This window comes from Panulirus ornatus, chromosome 30, assembly GCF_036320965.1.
Source record: "Panulirus ornatus isolate Po-2019 chromosome 30, ASM3632096v1, whole genome shotgun sequence".
NCBI classification, from domain to species: Eukaryota; Metazoa; Arthropoda; class Malacostraca; order Decapoda; family Palinuridae; genus Panulirus; species Panulirus ornatus.
The window spans coordinates 13149992-13171136 of record NC_092253.1 but is presented as its reverse complement, the minus strand read 5'-3'; the positions used below and the strand labels follow the sequence as shown (position 1 = coordinate 13171136).

Sequence of the window (21145 nt, the reverse complement as noted above, 5' to 3'; positions counted from 1 at the left end):
CTACACCATATATTCTTAATACTTTCCACAGAGCACCTTCATCAACTCTATCATATGCCTTCTCCAGATCCTAAAATGCTACATACAAATCCATTTGCTTTTGTAAGTGTTTCTCACATACATTCTTCAAAGCAAACACCTGATACACACATCTTCTACCACCTCTGAAACCACACTGCTATACCTCAATCTCATCTCTGTGTATGCCTTCACTCTATTAATCAATACCCTCCGATATAATTTTCCAGGAATACTCAACAAACGTATACCTCTGTAATTTGAGCACTCACTTTCTATTCCCTTTGCCTTTGTACAATGGCACTATGCAAAAATTCCGCCAATCTTCAGGCATCTCACCATGAGTCATACATACATTAGATAATCTTACCAACCACTCAACAAGACAGTCACCCCCTCTTTTGATGAATTCCACTGAAATACCATCCAAACCCGCTACCTTGCCGGCTTTCATCTTCCGGAAAGATTTTACTACCTCTTCTCTGCTTACCAAATCATTCTCCCTAACCCTCTCACTTTGCACAACACCTCGACCAAAACACCCTATATCGGCCACTCTATCATCATGGAGTAAGTGAAGTGTTTTAGGTATCTGGGAGTCTGTTTGGAAGCGGATGGAACCATAGCAGCGGAAGTGAATGATAGGGTAGGGTAGGGGGGAAAGTTCTGAGAAGGTTGAAAAGTGTGTGGAAGTCGAGAATGTTTTCTTGGAAAGCAAAACTGGATATGTTTGAAGGAATAGTGGTTCCAACAAAGTTATATGGCTGCGAGGCGTGGATTATAGATAAACTTTTGCAGAGGAAGGTGGATGTGCTGGAAATGAGATGTTTGAGGACAATATGTGGTGTGAGGTGGTTTAACCGAGTAAGTAATGAAAGGATAAGAGAGATGTGTGATAATAAAAAGAATGTGGTTTAAAGAGCACAAGATAGTGTTTTGAAATGGTTTGGTCACATGGAGAGAATGAGTGAAGAAAGATTGACAAAAAGGATATATGTGTCAGACGTGGAGGGAACGAGAAGTGGGAGACCAGATTGGAGGTGGAAAGATGGAGTGAGATAGATTTTGAGTGATCGGAGCCTGAACATGCAGGAGGGAGAAAGGCGTGCAAGGAATAGATTGAATTGGAACGATGTGGTATACCTGGGTCGACGTGCTGTCAATGGATTGAGCCAGGGCATATGAAGCGTTTGGGGTAAACCATGGAAAGTTTTGTGGGGCCTGGATGTGGAAAGGGAGCTGTTTTTTCGGTGTATTAAACATGCTAAAGACTAAGTGTGAACAAATATGACCTTTGCTGTCTTTTCCTAGCGCTACCTCAGGCATATTTGTGGGGAGGGGTTTTTGCATTTCATGTGTGGCGTGGTGGTGACGAGAATGAATAAAGGGAGACACTATGAATTATGTACATGTGTATATATGTTTATATCTGTGTGTATACATGTTTTTGTCGCTGTTTCCCGCGTTAGCAAGGCAGCGCAAGGAAAGAAACGAAAGGATGGTCCAACCCACCCACATAAACATGTATATACATACACGTCCACAAACGCATATATACATACCTGTACATCTCAAAGTATACGTATATATACACACGCAGACATATACTTATATACACATGTACATAATTCATACTGCCTGCCTTTATTCATTTACGTCGCAACCCCGCTACATATGAAATGACAACCCCCTCCCCCTGCATGTGCGCGAAGTAGCGCTAGGAAAAGACAACAAAGGCCACATTCGTTCACGCTCAGTCTCTAGCTCTCATATATAATGCACCGATACCACAGTTCCCTTTAGACATCCAGGCCCCACAAAACTTTCCATGGTTTATCCTAGACGTTTCACATGCCCTGCTTGAATCCATTGACAGTAGGTCGACCCCGGTATAAAAAATCGTTCAAATTCACTCTATTCCTCGCACGCCTTTCTCCCTCCTGCATGTTCAGGCCGCGATCACTCAAAATCTTTCTCATTCCATCTTTCCACCTCCAATTTGGTATCCCACTTCTCCTCATTCCCTCCACCTCTGACAAATATATACACTTTGTCAATCTTTCTCATTCATTTTCTCCATGTGACCAAACCATTCCAAAACATCCTCTTTTGCTCTCTCAATTACACTCTTATCAATACCACACATCTCTCTTACCCTTTCATTAATTATTCAATCAAACCACCTCACACCACATATTGTACTCAAGCATCTCATTTCCATAACATCTACCCTCCTCCGCAAAACTCTGTCTATAGCCACACCTCGCAACCATATAACATTGTTGGAACCACTATTCCTTCAAACATACCCATTTTTGCTTTCCAAGATATCGATCTCGACTTCCACACATTTTTCAACGCTCATAGGACTTTCCCCCCTCCCCCACCCTATGATTCACTTCCGTCTCCATGGTTCCATCGGCTGCCAAATGCACTCCCAGATATCTAAAACACTTCATTTCCTCAAGTTTTTCTCAATTCAAATTTACCTCCCAGTTTACTTGTCCCTCAACCATACTGTACGTAATAACTTTGCTCTTATTCAAATTTACTCTTAGCATTCTTCTTTACATACGCTTTACCAAACTTAGTCACCAGCTTCTGCAGTTTCTCACATGAATCAGCCACCAGCGCTGTATCATCAGCGAACAACAACTGACTTACTTCCCAAGCTCTCTCATCCAAATTAGAGTGCATACTTCCCCCTCTTCCCAAAATTCTTGCATCCACATCCTTAACAACATCCGTAAACAAATTAAACTATCATGGAGACATCACGCAGACCTGTCGTAAACAGAATTCACGTAGAACCAATCACTTTCCTCTCCTCCTACTTGTACACATGCCTTACATCCTCGATAAAAACTTTTCACTGCTTCTAAAAACTTGTCTCCAACACAATATATTCTTAATTTCTTGCACAGAGCATCTCTATCAACTCTATCACATGCCTTCTCCAGATCCATACAATTCCATTTGCTTTCATTTGTATTTCTCAGATACATTTTTCAAAACAAACACCTGATCCACACACCCTTTACCACTTCTGAAACCACGCTGCTCTTCCCCAACCTGATTCTTTGTACATGCTTTCACCCTCTCAATGAATAGCCCTCCATATAATTTCCCATGAATAATCAACAATGTTACACCTCTGTAATTAAGCACTCACTTTTATTCCCTTTGCCTTTGTACAATGGTGCTATGCAAGCATTCCGCTAATCCTCAGAAACCTCACCATGGGTCATGCATACATTGAATAACCTTACCAAGCAGTCAACAAGAGTCACCTCCTTTTTTAATATATATATATATATATATATATATATATATATATATATATATATATATATATATATATATATATATATATATATATATATATATATATATATATATATATATATATATATATATATATATATATATATATATATATATATATATATATATATATATATATATATATATATATATATATATTATCCCTGGGGATAGGGGAGAAAGATTACTTCCCACGTATTCCCTGCGTGTCGTAGAAGGCGACTAAAAGGGGAGGGAGCGGGGGGCTGGAAATCCTCCCCTCTCACTTTTTTTTTTAATTTTCCAAAAGAGGGAACAGAGAAGGGGCCCAGGTGAGGATATTCCCTCAAGGGACCAGTCTTCTGTTCTCAACGCTACCTCGCTAATGGGGGAGATGGCGAATAGTATGAAAGAAAAAGAAAGATATATATATATATATATATATATATATATATATATATATATATATATATATATATATATATATTATTTTATTCATCTTATTTTGCTTTGTCGCTGTCTCCCGCGTTAGCGAGGTAGCGCAAGGAAACAGACGAAAGAATGGCCCTACCCACCCACATACACATGGATATACATACCTATACATCTCAATGTACACGTATATATACACACACAGACATATACATATATACACATGCACATAATTCATACTGTCTGCCTTTATTTATTCCCATCGCCACCTCGCCACAAATGGAATAAAAACCCCCTCCCCCCTCATGTGTGCGAGGTATTGCTAGGAAAGACAACAAAGGCCCCATTCGTTCACACTCAGTCTCTAGCTGTCATGTAATGATGCACCGAAACCACAGCTCCCTTTCCACATCCAGGCCCGACAGAACTTTCCATGGTTTACCCCAGACGCTTCACATTCCCTGGTTCAATCCATTGACAGCACGTCGACCCCGGTATAACACATCGTCCAATTCACTCAATTCCTTGCACGCCTTTCACCCTCCTGCATGTTCAGGCACCGATCACTCAAAATCTTTTTCACTCCATCTTTCCACCTCCAATTTGGTCTCCCACTTCTCCTCTGACACATATATCCTCTTGGTCAATCTTTCCTCACTCATTCTCTCCATGTGACCAAACCATTTCAAAACACCCTCTTCTGCTCTCTCAACCACACTCTTTTTATTTCCCCACATCTCTCTTACCCTTACATTACTTACTCGATCAAACCACCTCACACAGCATATTGTCCTCAAACATCTCACTTCCAGCACATCAACCCTCCTGCGCTCAACTCTATCCATATCCCACGCCTCGCAATAACACAACATTGTTGGAACCACTATTCCTTCAAACATAGCCATTTTTGCTTTCGGAGATAATGTCTCGACTTCCAAACATTTTTCAAGGCTCCCAGAATTTTCGCCCCCTCCCTCACCCTATGATTCACTTCCGCCTGCATGGTTCCATCCGCTGCCAGATCCCCTTCCAGATATCTAAAACACATTACTTCCTCCACTTTTTCTCCATTCAAACTTACCTCCCAATTGACTTGACCCTCAACCCTACTGTACCGAATAACCTTTCTGTCATTCACATTTACTATTAGCTTTTTTCTCTCTCAATAGCTTCTGCAGATTCTCACCCAAATCAGCCACCAGTGCTGTATCATCAGCGAACAACAACTGACTCACTTCCCATGCTCTCTCATCCACAACAGACTGCATACTTGCCCCTCTTTCCAAAACTCTTGGATTCACCTCCCTAACAACCCCATCCATAAACAAATTAAACAACCATGGAGACATCACACACCCCTGCCGCAAACCTACATTCACTGAGAACCAATCACTTTCCTCTCCTCCTACACGTACACATGCGTAACATCCTGGATAAAAACTTTTCACTGCTTCTAACAACTTGCCTCCCACACCATATATTCTTAATACCTTCCACAGAACATCTCTATCAACTCTATCATATGACTTCTGGAGATCCATAAATGCTACATACAAATCCATTTGCTTTTCTAAGTATTTCTCTCATACATTCTTCAAAGCAAACACCTGATCCACACATCCTCTACCACTTCTGAAACCACACTGCTCTTCCCCAATCTGATGCTCTGTACATGCCTTCACCCTCTCAATCAATACCCTCCCATATAATTTTCCAGGAATACTCAACAAACTTATACCTCTGTAATTTGAGCACTCACTCTCATTCCCTTTGCCTTTATACAATGGCACTATGCACGCATTCCGCCAATCCTCAGGCACCTGACCATGAATCATACTTACATTAAATAACCTTACTAACCAGTCACAATACAGTCACCCCCTTTTTAAATCAATTCCACTGCAATACCATCCAAACCTGCTGCCTTGCCGGCTTTCATCTTCCGCAAAGCTTTACTACCTCCTCTCTATTTACCAAACCATTTTCCCTAACCCTCTCACTTTGCACACCACATCGACCAAAACACCCTATATCTGCCACTGTATCATCAAACACATTCAACAAACTTTCAAAACACTCACTCCATCTCCTCACATCACCACTACTTGTTATCACCTCACCATTTGCCCCCTTCACTGAAGTTCCCATTTGCTCCCTTGTCTTACGCACTTTATTAACCTCCTTCCAAAACATCTTTTTATTCTCCCTAAAATTTAATGATACCCTCTCACCCCAACTCTCATTTGCCCTCTTTTTCACCTCTTGCACCTTTCTCTTGACCTCCTATCTCTTTCTTTTATACATCTTCCACTCAATTGCATTTTTTCCCTGGAAAAATCGTCCAAATGCCTCTCTCTTCTCTTTCACTAATAATCCTACTTCTTCATCCCACCACTCACTACCCTTTCTAATTAACCCACCTCCCACGCTTCTCATGCCACAAGCATCTTTTGCGCAAGCCATCACTGCTTCCGTAAATACCTCCCATTCCTTCCCGACTCCCCTTATCTCCTTTGTTCTCACCTGTTTCCATTCTGTTCTCAGTCTCTCCTGGTACTTCCTCGCACAAGTCTCCTTCCCAAGCTCACTTACTCTCACTACTCTCTTAACCCCAACATTCCCTCTTCTTTTCTGAAAACCCATACAAATCTTCACCTTAGCCTCCACAAGATAATGATCAGACATTCCTCCAGTTGCACCTCTCAGCACATTAACATCCAAGAGTCTCTCTTTCGCGCGCCTGTCAATTAACACGTAATCCAATAACGCTCTCTGGCCATGTCTCCTACTTACATACGTATACTTAAGTATATCTCGCTTTTTAAACAGGTATTCCCAATCACCAGCCCTTTTTCAGCACATAAATCTACAAGCTCTTCACCATTTCCATTTACAACACTGAACACCCCATGTATACCAATTATTCCCTCAACTGCCACATTACTCAACTTTGCATTCAAATCACCCATCACTATAACCCGGTCTTGTGCATCAAAACCACTAACACACTCATTCAACTGCTCCCAAAACACTTGCCTCTCATGATCTTTCTTCTCATGCCCAGGTGCATATGCACCAATAATCACCCATCTCTCTCCATCAGCTTTCAGTTTTACCCATATCAATCTTGAATTTACTTTCTTACATTCTATCACATACTCCCACAACTCCTGTTTCAGGAGTAGTGCTACTCCTTCCCTTGCTCTTGTCCTCTCACTAACCCCTGACTTTACTCCCAAGACATTCCCAAACCACTCCTCCCCTTTACCCTTGAGCTTCGTTTCACTCAGAGTCAAAACATCTAGGTTCCTTTCCTCAAACATACTACCTATCTCTCCTTTTTTCTCATCTTGGTTACATCCACACACATTTAGACACCCCAATCTGAGCCTTCGAGGAGGATGAGGACTCCCCGCGTGGCTCCTTCTTCTGTTTCCCCTTTTAGAAAGTTAAATACAAGGAAGGGAGGGTTTCTGGCCCTCCGCTCCCATCCCCTTTAGTCGCCTTCTACGACACGTGAGGAATGCGTGGGAAGTATTCTTTCACCCCTATCCCCAGGGATATATATATATATATATATATATATATATATATATATATATATATATATATATATATATATATATATATATATATATATATTCTTTTTTCTTTCGTACTATTCGCCATTTCCCGCATTAGCGAGGTAGCGTTATCAACAGAGGACTGGGCTTTAGAGGGAATATCCTCACCTGGCCCCCTTCTCTGTTCCTTCTTTTGGAAAATATATATATATATATATATATATATATATATATATATATATATATATATATATATATATATATATATATATATATATATATATATATATATATATATATATATATATATATATATATATATATAATGATACCGTACATGAGTGAATTAAAACTATTTTTTTTTACAGTGTATTCGAGTCCATATTCCTTTTACTGTATTTTTCACTTAAAGAATTGTAGGCCTTTTATGCTCTGGTAATTTTAGTATGACTGTATTTAAACAGTTGGTGGCATTCTCTATGTATTATGATTTTAGTCTTTTAGAAAGCTTACTTTCTTTTTCCAGCTCTCCATGATTTAACATTTGTTAAATTGGTTTTTAATGACATATTTCTTAATGTTTGAAAAACGACTTGATATAAGAAAATGATCAATCTAAGTTGTGGCGACTTTGTAGTATTACATTTCAATATATATTTAAGAGTATATAAAAGCAAGAAAAAATACTGTGTGATGCTAATGCTCCAAAAGGTATCAAATACATATTGGTAATTTAGGTGTTGAATTTTTCTTTCGTTATGTGGAATTATATCATCGAATGTGTCAATATATATTGCATATATAATTTCCTTTAGAGATACTCACTAACTATATTACATCATGCTATTTCTTAATCTCTCTGACAAACATCATGAAGCTATGTAAGAGGCTTCCAATTACTTTTTGCCAATAGTTTTATTACATCTAAATACATTCCAGTTTATGTGATAATTCTGTTCTACTATTTTCACAGGCAGCAGACAAAGTTGTGGAGCGAAATTCCTTCATGTTGGTTATATACCACGTCTTGTTGCAAACTCGAGCAGAACGATACGACTTTACATATGCCTACACTTTTACATCCTTTGGCTTCGGGTTGGCTAAGCCTGTGCTCAAGCCTCAGTGGCAGAGCCTGTACTACCCTCTGGCTGACGAGGTGTGGGCCTCCACTCTGGCGGCGCTCCTGCTGATGCCTGGCCTCATGTACATGGTAATGGGTGGATGTTGAAGTGGTGATGACCATTATTATTAAACTTTTGCTTGAGATATGTTTAAAGTGAATGTGTTTTTAGTCAATAGCCCTTTCTCTGATGGCTGTCAGAGCTTAATATCTATCACAAGTTCAGAAATAAGGTTTAGATTTCTAAACAATTGCTTCACCTTTCACTTTGTTATATTCAATAAAATGAATATATCTTCCTGAACTCTAGATGCACCATAACACCAGCATCATTTGCAAATCTTGGAAATATAATGTGATACATACACATGGAAAACTACAGAAGCAAAAGCAAACATGCATACATACATAGTTCGCACGCACGCACGCACGCACACAAACACACACACACACACACACACACACACACACACACACACACTCATATATATATATATATATTTTTTTTTTTTTTTTTTTTTTTTTTTTTTTCATACTATTCGCCATTTCCCGCATTAGCGAGGTAGCGCTAAGAACAGAGGACTGGGCCTTTGAGGGAATATCCTCACCTGGCCCCCTTCTCTGTTCCTTCTTTTTTTTTTTTTTTTCCAAAAGAAGGAAGGATATATATATATATATATATATATATATATATATATATATATATATATATATATATATATATATATATATATATATATATATATATATATATATATATATATACATATATATATATATATATATATATATATATACTTTTTTTTTTTTTCATACTATTCGCCATTTCCCGCGATAGCGAGGTAGCGTTAAGAACAGAGGACTGCGCCTTTGAGGGAACATCCTCACCTGGCCCCCTTCTCTGTTCCTTCTTTTGGAAAAAAAAAAAAAAAAAAAAAAACCGAGAGGGGAGGATTTCCAGCCCCCCGCTCCCTTCCCTTCTACGACACGCAGGGAATACGTGGGAAGTATTCTTTCTCCCCTATCCCCAGGGATATATATATATATATATATATATATATATATATATATATATATATATATATATATATATATATATATATATATATATATATATATATATATATATATCAGGTGTTTGCTTTGAAGAATGTATGTGAGAAATACTTAGAAAAGCAAATGGATTTGTATGTAGCATTTATGGATCTGGAGAAGGCATATGATAGAGTTGATAGAGATGCTCTGTGGAAGGTATTAAGAATATATGGTGTGGGAGGCAAGTTGTTAGAAGCAGTGAAAAGTTTTAATCGAGGATGTAAGGCATGTGTACGTGTAGGAAGAGAGGAAAGTGATTGGTTCTCAGTGAATGTAAGTTTGCGGCAGGGGTGTGTGATGTCTCCATGATTGTTTAATTTGTTTATGGATGGGGTTGTTAGGGAGGTGAATGCAAGAGTTTTGGAAAGAGGGGCAAGTATGAAGTCTGTTGGGGATGAGAGAGCTTGGGAAGTGAGTCAGTTGTTGTTCGCTGGTGATACAGCGCTGGTGGCTGATTCATGTGAGAAACTGCAGAAGCTGGTGACTGAGTTTGGTAAAGTGTGTGAAAGAAGAAAGTTAAGAGTAAATGTGAATAAGAGCAAGGTTATTAGGTATAGTAGGGTTGAGGGTCAAGTCAATTGGGAGGTGAGTTTGAATGGAGAAAAACTGGAGGAAGTGAAGTGTTTTAGATATCTGGGTGTGTATCTGGCAGCGGATGGAACCGTGGAAGCGGAAGTGGATCATAGGGTGGGGGAGGGGGCGAAAATTCTGGGAGCCTTGAAGAATGTGTGGAAGTCGAGAACATTATCTCGGAAAGCAAAAATGGGTATGTTTGAAGGAATAGTGGTTCCAACAATGTTGTATGGTTGCGAGGCGTGGGCTATGGATAGAGTTGTGCGCAGGAGGGTGGATGTGCTGGAAATGAGATGTTTGAGGACAGTGTGTGGTGTGAGGTGGTTTGATCGAGTAAGTAACGTAAGGGTAAGAGAGATGTGTGGAAATAAAAAGAGCGTGGTTGAGAGAGCAGAAGAGGGTGTTTTGAAATGGTTTGGGCACATGGAGAGAATGAGTGAGGAAAGATTGACCAAGAGGATATATGTGTCGGAGGTGGAGGGAACGAGGAGAAGAGGGAGACCAAATTGGAGGTGGAAAGATGGAGTGAAAAAGATTTTGTGTGATCGGGGCCTGAACATGCAGGAGGGTGAAAGGAGGGCAAGGAATAGAGTGAATTGGAGCGATGTGGTATACCGGGGTTGACGTGCTGTCAGTGGATTGAATCAAGGCATGTGAAACGTCTGGGGTAAACCATGGAAAGCTGTGTAGGTATGTATATTTGTGTGTGTGGACGTATGTATATACATGTGTATGGGGGTGGGTTGGGCCATTTCTTTCGTCTGTTTCCTTGCGCTACCTCGCAAACGCGGGAGACAGTGACAAAGCAAAAAAAAAAAAAAAAAAAAAAATATATATATATATATATATATATATATATATATATATATATATATATATATATATATATATATATATATATATATGTATATATATATATATATATATATATATATATATATATATATATATATATATATATATATATATATATATATATATATATATATATATATATATATATTATCCCTGGGGATAGGGGATTAAGAATACTTCCCACGTATTCCCTGCGTGTCGTAGAAGGCGACTAAAAGGGGAGGGAGCGAGGGGCTGGAAATCCTCCCCTCTCGTTTTTTTTTTTAATTTTCCAAAAGAAGGAACAGAGGGGGCCAGGTGAGGATATTCCAAAAAAGGCCCAGTCCTCTGTTCTTAACGCTACCTCGCTAACGCGGAAAATGGCGAATAGTTTAAAAGAAAAGAAAAAAAGATATATATATATATACATATATATAACCTCTCACACGTAGATGGTGAGAATCAAAGAAAAGATGGGATAAAGAGTGACCATGTTTGGTTGCTGGGATAAGATAGAGTACATGAGCTTAAAGAGTATTCGCTTGCAGGATATTTTGAGTAATTCTGCTGGAACAGAAGTATAAAGTAGATTGCTTTCTGTACAGTCATCTTGCTAGGATATGCTAAGGATATATTGATGGGTAAGTTTCAAGGTCAAGGGTACTTCATATAAATCTTAAAGTTATCTACGTGTATTTTTCATAAATGAAACATACCACTTATCTTTTCTAGATTAGCAAGATGCGCAGGTGGCGTAGTCATGAAGTCCAACTGGGTGGAAACGTCATGGTATCAGGTGAATTTAGTTATCACCGTAACAGCAGAGGTATTGGGGCGATGATTCAAGAGATATTTGGGACATTTACAGGCCAGAATCTCTCATCGTGGCTACCACGCGATAGTCCAAGCCGAATACTGATGTCAGCTTGGCTGGTCTTCATCTTTATCTTTGGGACAGCTTACCGTGGCAACCTCACCGCCGCTCTTACACTTCCCAAGTACCCACCTCGTCCTGAGACTGTGGAGGAACTCGTCAATCAAGTCGACAGGTAAGAGCGATATCTATCAATGATATAGATTTTATCTTTCTTTTTTTGCATTTACGCGATAATGTAAATATTCTGTGCTAGTGAGCCAAACGTAATGATATTTCACAGAGTCACAATGCCTCCGTTTGGGAAAGAGTGGCAGAAGTACTTCAGAGAGTCTGGACTAAGGACATTAGAGAGGCTGGCGGATCTAATGTACCTCGGTCCTTCAGTCCTTGAAGGTTTGACGCAAGTTACTGAGAAGTAAGTGATTAAGACTGAGTCTGAGAGGGTTAGATATATGTAGTCATTGTAGCCTTTTTCACATGATACATCCATTGTCAATTATTATCTTGACACGTTTAGCAAACCGATGACATATGATGATTTCCTCAAGAAATGTACGATGACCCCTCAAAAAATTAGATTCAGTTACATGTATATAAGACTCGAAACTAAGAATATGGACATTTTGAAAATTTCATCAAACAAAAAAATTACTACACACTGTCACAATATATATGGTTACAATGAAGGGGAAGGAGGAGGGTATTGGATCATTAGGACCTTCCAAATTGCTAGACTATATGAAAGAAGATAATCTGAAGAGGGAACTAAGATCATACATGATGATTATCAGTTATCATAGAAAGACAAAGTTGATACAATACATGGCGTTCTTTTTTGCTGAGGAAGGAAGTGGGTGAAAGGGTGGAACACTTGAAATTTTAGAGAACACTAAGTTTAACAGTGAAGTTCGGAGAACATAGAAGGCGCATGTCGATAAGGCTTATCATAATTATTTACCATTTTTACCATAGTATCAAACCTTGCGTGGGCTGAAACATGCCTAATAATGACCATCACTGGTGGAATAAACATGGAGTACATGGAAATTAGTAAAAATAATATAAATCCTTAAGTCTTTTCAGACTTGACCATTAAAGGTTTAATAGGCGTAGAAAGAAGGAAAGACGAAATAGGGAAGAGAAATCCAAAACTTTGCAGTTCAAAAGAGAGAAAGAGAAAAAATTATTGAGATATCACAACGGCCAATCCACGTGTGGGGAATTTCCACAGAGAAAGCAGCAGCTAAGAGAATGCTACGGGTCCAAGCCCTACTAGTGAGAATACAAGCCAACAACATATTAAAGCAAAGGTCAAAGTTATAGCTGTAGAACAGGGGTAGGGTGACAACTTTGCGATGGATACATAACAAATCTCGTTTTCTTTCAGGTATCAAAGGAGGAGGAGATGCATAATATCACAGAGAAAATAACTATGATGACACTTGACACAAAACAGAAAGTAAAAGAAATTGGGAGGGGAAAACATCTCGTTACGATCATATGGGAAACCGACTGTCAGTACTGAACACCTATCAAAATCATTATTAGAGTCAGAAATGGACGTAGCAAAATGGAACTCCACTTACCTAGCATATACTGACTGAGCTGTGACTGAGCTGTGATTGACCAGTCAATTAATAATGATATTCTTATTTCTGAGGAGATGAAAGGTACATCACTTGTATCATGAGATTCAGACCACAGGTTTGTATCCACTGAATTGAAAATCTTTCGACAAATGATGAGAAACATTAGGAAACTCTTATGAAAATGATTAATGCAAAACGTTACAGTAATCACATGACTTAGTGCAGGAACAACACAACTTTTAAGTCATCATCAATGGTATCAAAAGAAGTTATACCACATAAGGGCAATGTATGAGTCCAAAAATGAGCTAATACATCAAGAGAAGAGCCTGCTCATCCACAACGACCCTCAACGATTGCTTACAGGTACTCCTTTACAACGGTTACATCAACGACGTCTCAAGCTGGACAAAGAGAAGAGCTTTTGCGCCATGATAGTCCAAGGGTTTCCCTTATTATTCTATCATATCGTTGCCTTGGGTGCTCTTAGTGGTGATTGTTGCCATCAGTTATATATGACCAGTATATAATTAAGTTTTATATACAAACACACAAACACTTTGTCGCTGTCTCCCGCATTAGCGAGGTAGCGCAAGAAAACAGTCGAAAGAATGGCCCAGCCCACCCACATACACATGCATATACATGCACATAAACATATTTATATATTTCAACGTATACATATATGTATACATACACAGACATATACATACATACACATGTACATAATTCATACTTGCTGTCTTCACTCATTCCCGTCGCTACCCCGCCACACATGAAATGACAGCCCCCTCCCCACGCATGCGCGCGAAGTAGCGCCACGAAAGGCAACAAAGGCCACATTCGTTCACACTCAGTCTCTAGCTGTAATGTAAAATGCACCGAAACCACAGTCCCTTTCCACATGCAGGCCCTACAAACCTTTCTATGGATTACCCAAGACGTTTCACATGTCCTATTTCGATCCATTGACAGCACGTCGGCCCCGTTATAGCACATCATTCCAATTCACTCTATTCCTTGAACGCCTTTCACCCTCCTGCATGTCCAGTCCCCGATCACTAATAATCTTTTTCACTCCATCTTTCCACCTCCAATTTGGTGTCCCACTTCTCGTTCCCTACACCTCTGACACATTAATCCTCTTTGTCAATCTTTCCTCACTCATTCTCTCCATGTGACCAAACCATTTCAAAACACCCTCTTCTGCTCTCTCAACCGCACTCTTTCTATTACCACACAGCTCTCTTACCCTTTAATTGCTTACTCGATCAAACCTCCTCACAAAACATATTGTTCTCAAACATCTCATTTCCAACACATCCACCCTTATCCGCACTACTCTATCTATAGACCACGCCTCGCAACCATATAACATTGTTGGAACCACAATTCCTTCAAACATACCTGTTTTTGCATTCCGAGATAATGTTCTCGACTTCCACACATTTTTCAACACTCCCAGAACTTTCGCCCCCTCCCCCACCCTATGATTCACTTCTGCTTCCATGGTTCCATCTGCTGCCAAATCCACTACCAGATATCTAAAATACTTCACCTCCTCCAGTTTTTCTTCATTCAAACTTACCTCCCATTTGACTTGTCCCTCAACCCTACTGTACCTAATAACCTTGCTCTTATTCACATTCACTCTCAGCTTTCTTCTTTCACACACTTTACCAAACTCAGTCACCAGCTTCTGCAGTTTCTCAAACGAATCAGCCACCAGCGATGTATCATCAGTGAATAACAACTGAAGCATTTCAAAAGCCCTCTCATCCACAAGAGACTGCATACTTGCCACCATCTCGAAAACTCTTGCATTTACCTCCCTAACAACCCAATTCATAAACACCTTAAACAACCATGGAGACTTCTTGCACCCCTGCCGCAAATCGACTTTCACTGAGAAAACAGTCCTCTTTTCCTCCTCGTACACATCCCTTACATCCTTGATAAAAACTTTTCACTGCTTCTAACAACTTGTCTGCCACAACATATATTGTTAATACTTTTCACAGAGCATCTCTATCAACTTTATCATATGCTTTCTCCAGATCCATAGATGCTACATACAGATCCATTTGTTTTCTGAGTATTTCTCACAAACATTCTTCAAAGCAAACAACTGATCCATACATCCTCCACCACTTCTGAAACCACACTGCTCTTCCCCAGTCTGATGCTCTGCACATGCCTTCACCCTCTCAATCAATACCCTCCCATATAATTTCCCAGAAATACTCAACAAACTTATACCTCTGTAATTTGAGTACCCACCTTTAACCCCTTTGCCTCTGTACAATGGCACTATGCATGCATTCCGCCAATCTTTAGGGACCTCGCCATGAGTCATACATACATCAGATATCCTTACCAAGCGGTCAACTACACAGGCACCCTCTTCTCCACTGCAATGCTATCCAAAACTGCTGCCTTGCCAGCTTTCATCTTCTGCAAAGCTTTTACTACCTCTTCTCTGTTTACCAAATCATTCTCCTTAACTCCATCACTTGGCACACCACCTCTACCAAAACACCCTATATCTGCCACTCTATCATCTAACACATTCAAGAAACCTTCAAAACACTCACTCCAACTCCTTCTAACATCACCACTACTTGTGATCACCTACCACTGATGTTCCCATTTGTTCTCTTATCTTAAGCACTTTATTTACCTCCTTCCAAAACATCTTTTCATCTTCCCCAAAGGTTAATGATACTCTCTCAACCCAACTCCCCTTGCCCTCTTTTTCACCTCTTGCACGTTTCTCTTGATCTCCTCTCTTTCTTTCACACATGTCTCAGTCATTTGCACTATTTCCTTGCAAAACTCGTCTAAATGCCTCTCTCTTCTCTTTCACTAATAATCTTACTTCTTCATTCTACCAATCACTACCCTTTCTAATCTGCGCAACTCCCACGCATCTCGTGCCATAAGCACCCTTTGTGCAAGCCATCACTGCTTCCTTAAATACATTCCATTCCTCCCCGACTCCCCTTACGTCCTTTGTTCTCACCTTTTTCTATTCTGTACGCAGTCTCTCCTAGTACTTCCTCACACAAGCCTCTTTCCCAAGCTCACTTACTCTCACCACTCTTTTCACCACAACATTCCCTCGTCTTTTCTGAAATCCTCTACAAATCTTCACCTTCGCCTCCACAAGATAATGATCATACATCCCTCCAGTTGCACCTCTCAGCACATTAACATCCAAAAGTCTCTCTTTCGCGCACCTATCAATGAAAACCTAATCCAATAACGCTCTCTGGTCATCTCTCCTACTTACATACGTATACTTATGTATATCTCTCTCTTTAAACAAGGTATTCCCAATTACCAGTCGTTTTTTGAGCACAGAAATCTACAAGCTCTTCACCATTTCCATTTACAAAACTGAACACCCCGTATACACCAATTATTCCCTCAACTGCCACATTACTCACCTTTGCATTCAAATCAACCATCACTATAACCCGGTCTCGTGCATCAAAACTACTAACACACTCACTCTGCTGCTCCCAAAACACTTGCCTCTCATGATCTTTCTTCTTATGCCCAGGTGTATATGCACCAATAATCACCCATCTCTCTCCATCCACTTTCAGTGTTACCCATATCAATCTAGAGTTTACTTTCCTACACTTTATCACATACTCGCACCACTCCTGCTTGCCTTCATTCATTCTTGTTGCTACCCCGCCCAACAGGAAACAGCATTGCTACCCCGGGCTTCAGTAATTCAGTAGGAGTGCATATGATTTTACTTAACATTTAGTTATTTCATACATGAGGCACAACATGTTTCACGGAGACACACCTCCTCATTAGGTACAAACAATACGTAATGTTTTTTACATCCCAACACCACCACAAAAATTCCGTCTGTCCTCTGCCTTTCTCGACTACACACTGGCCCGACTGTTTAAGAGAAAGTGGTGTGTGTGTGTGTGTGTGTGTGTGTGTGTGTGTGTGCGTGCGCGCGCGCCTGGTTGAAAAGATGTGTGCTCGAGATTTTTTTTGAAGTTTTCAGTTTCTTGATCATGCTTTCATTATGATCTTTTTGTATAATAGAATGTGCTTGAAAATTCCCTAGGGACAGATCAAAGTTCTGAGTATTAGCAATTACGACAGATTCAGTGAAGCATAGCATAGCACTGGTCTACAAAACTGATTTCTTTTTCTCACTAAGGACGCAGTGTAAATTTTCTAGACGTATTTCCGATGCAGATTACAGATTTCTAGTATGTTTCAGTACAACACGTCTCGTCCAATTTTCTTACGGATACATACTTCTTCTGTTCAACTGCAGCTACATGATGCATGAGCGAAGGCAAAATGATAAGACTTGCACTAATTCAAACTTTTTATTGCAGAAATTCAGTATTCCTAGGTAGAATATACCATTCAGAAGGAATGCTAATAACGTTGATCTTTTAACCTTCTACGGCGATCTTCACAAACTAAAAGCGCTGAGCTTTGGACCTCCTGTGGTGCTCTGACTCAGGTTCGTATAGTGCCCAACAGCAATGTGCAAGCATTCCTTCATTCCAGACATCCTGGTATCGATGCTCCAACTTGCTGAAGTCCTGACGGAAGCACTCTCCCCGCTCGTCAGGCACTGCGCCAAGACTCTCCGCAAAAAATTCCAGATGTGAATGGAGGATATGAACCTTGAGCGACATCCTACATCCCATAGCAGCATAGGATTTCAGAAGTCTTTTCACATCTCCTTCAAAATATGGATATGTTATGTTTCCCGAGAAGTTTTCACATACCCAATCGAAAGAGTTTCAGGTTTCTAGCTCCAAGTCATCACCATGTGTGCTGAAACTGTGGTCTTTCAGGATTTCCTTTATCTAAATGACAGACATAGATGCCTTCTTTCAACTTAGCCTCAGTGTTCTTTAGAAAAAATTTCCAGCATATACTCGAATCCTTTCGAGTCTCTCTTGGCTAGTGTTTTCATAAATTGCTTCATGAGACCAAGCGGTACGTGGAGCGGAGGAAAAACATCTTGTAAATCAACCAGAGGTTTATCCTGGACACTCGAAGTTCCTGGCTCATAGGATCTTCAGTGAGGCTAGTTCGACTCCATATAATACCTGGAAGTTGCTCGACTATCTAAAAGTCATAACAGACAATAGTATTTCGTGAATCCGAACTGCATTTCCATCAGCATGCCGAAGACTTTCAAGCTCCCACATATTTTCCAGTTGTAATCTTTGTACTTTATGGCAGCTAGGAGTGCCTGCATGTTCCCATAACACTCTTTCATGTGCACCAAATGCCCTACAAGAACGAGGGTTTCTTGTTCCCATCGTGGAGCAGCACCGCTTTCACACTTCCCTTATATGAGTCGATGAACAAGTAGCTATTGAGAAGGATCATGCTCTTGGGATAAGCAGAGGGTTACCAAGGCAATCATTTTAGTTTCCCTGCTTAATTATTTCACTATGTCACTATGTCACTTATTGACACTCGAAACATTTTCGTAGAGTCATTGTCATTAACTGTATCACTTAGCTTAATGTCATATACGAACTGTTATGAACGAAGACATGTCCCTTATGAGTTTAACAATCTAATCTCTATAATCAACCTACAGCTATACTCTTGATACTTGCCATGGGTTATTTTACGTACAAGTTCCTTAAATCATTCTTACAATATGATAATTTGCTCCTTACTAACTAAACAATATCTTTCTTTTTCTTTCTTTCATACTATTCGCCATTTCCCGCGTTAGCAAGGTAGCGTTAAGAACAGAGGACTGGGCCTCTGAGGGAATATCCTCACCTGGCCTCGTTCTCTGTTCCTTCTTTTGGAAAATTAAAAAAAAATGAGAGGGGAGGTCTTCATATCTATGTACCTGATCATATAAGATTTCCGATCCTGAACTGTTAAAACATGAAATGAAAATGAGTCAGTACACTGGACAAAAGCTAAGACAACCAAAGAATATACTTAACCAATGTCAGAACACAGCAAGGAAAGGCTTCTATAGTAACCAAAATGATAAGCCAGAACGTAAGGTTACCAAAGAACCCTTGTTCTTCCCTTCCATGAGAATTTTCTCGAATGTGCTCACATTCTTAAACACTTAATGTACAAGCAGTATTCAAATATGACAACACCATTCAGAAAGCCCTCATCAAAAACAGCCATCAAATAATACAGGTGTTGTTTATAAAGTCCCATTTAAAGAATGTGACCACTTTCATACTCGAAAATGTGGGGAAAGACTTGGAGACTAGCATCTCATAAGTATAGCGTCAGGACGGCCCAACAGAATAGCTGCCTATTCCAACATAAAACTGCCTTTGATCGCCATATCGACTGGGAAGGAGCTAAAACCATAGCTAAATCAAATCAAGTGAAAGAAATATAATTGAATCATGTACACTGGGACACTTGATGATAACGTAAATATGTCCTTTAGCCATTGAAAAACATTTAGCTGAAATAATTATTAAGAACTGTCCCAGGAATAACTGTGTCCATACAGCTAGAGACGGAGTGTGAATATGTTGCTTGTTTTGTCCTTTTATTTGGCATTTTCAGACAGGGACACTTAACAACTCGCCTCGTGTTCGGATACTGGACGGCTGAATATCTCACACGACCAGATGGGACCATAGGGCTTTATTTCGGAAGACAGATTATCGATCCTGGTACCTCTGGGTGGCCAATCCCTCATGACGCCCCATACAAAACTAATCTGGACAATATAATGATTGCCGTGAATGAGGTGAGTTTAATTATTTTTACATTTCATTAACGGGAGCGCCATTTGTTAAACCCAAATGTTCATTTTCCGTTAAACTGTTACTTGTTTTTTTTTTTCTTGGAAAGTTCTGAATGGCCTTGATGCAGAGAGGAAGCTCTGAATCAGTATATTGCATAACACGACAGGTAGATAAAGTGTGTGAGCTGACATAAACTTTTCTCCAATGTTTCTAGCATATACACATACATACATTCATATACATATATATATATATATATATATATATATATATATATATATATATATATATATATATATATATATATATATATATATATATATATATATATATATATATATATTTTTTTTTTTTTATACTATTCGCCATTTCCCGCATTAGCGAGGTAGCGTTGAGAACAGAGGACTGGGCCTTTGAGGGAATATCCTCACCTGGCCCCCTTCTCTGTTCCCTCTTTTGGAAAATTAAAAAAAAAGCGAGAGGGGAGGATTTCCAGCCACCCGCTCCCTCCCCTTTTAGTCGCCTTCTACGACATGCAGGGAATACGTGGGAAGTATTCTTTCTCCCCTATCCCCAGGGATATATATATATATATATATATATATATATATATATATATATATATATATATATATATATATATATATATATATATATATATATATATATATATATATATATTGATGGAGAGAGATGGGTTATTATTGGTGCATATGCACCTGGGCATGAGAAGAAAGATCATGAGAAGCAAGTGTTTTGGAAGCAGTTGAATGAGTGCGTTAGTGGTTTTGATGCACGGGATCGGTTTATAGTGATGGGGATTTCAATGCAAAGGTAAGTAATGTGGCAGTTGAGGGAATAATTGGTATACATGGGGTGTTCAGTGTTGTAAATGGAAATGTTGAAGAGCTTGTAGATTTATGTGCTGAAGAAGGACTGGGGATTGAGAATACCTGGTTTAAAAAGAGAGATATACATAAGTATACGCA

The 21145-nt window shown here is 39.4% G+C and overlaps 1 protein-coding gene across 1 annotated transcript in view; it reads left to right on the top strand.

Annotated features, from left to right (window-relative positions):
* LOC139758280 (ionotropic receptor 21a-like) overlaps window positions 1-21145 on the top strand; it is a 45706-nt gene that overhangs the window by 22101 nt on the left and 2460 nt on the right. The window contains exons 7-10 of the mRNA XM_071679490.1: window positions 8290-8526; window positions 11671-11987; window positions 12096-12230; window positions 19972-20158. Coding sequence (XP_071535591.1) covers window positions 8290-8526; window positions 11671-11987; window positions 12096-12230; window positions 19972-20158 — 876 coding nt within the window. The remainder of the gene's footprint in view (window positions 1-8289; window positions 8527-11670; window positions 11988-12095; window positions 12231-19971; window positions 20159-21145) is intronic.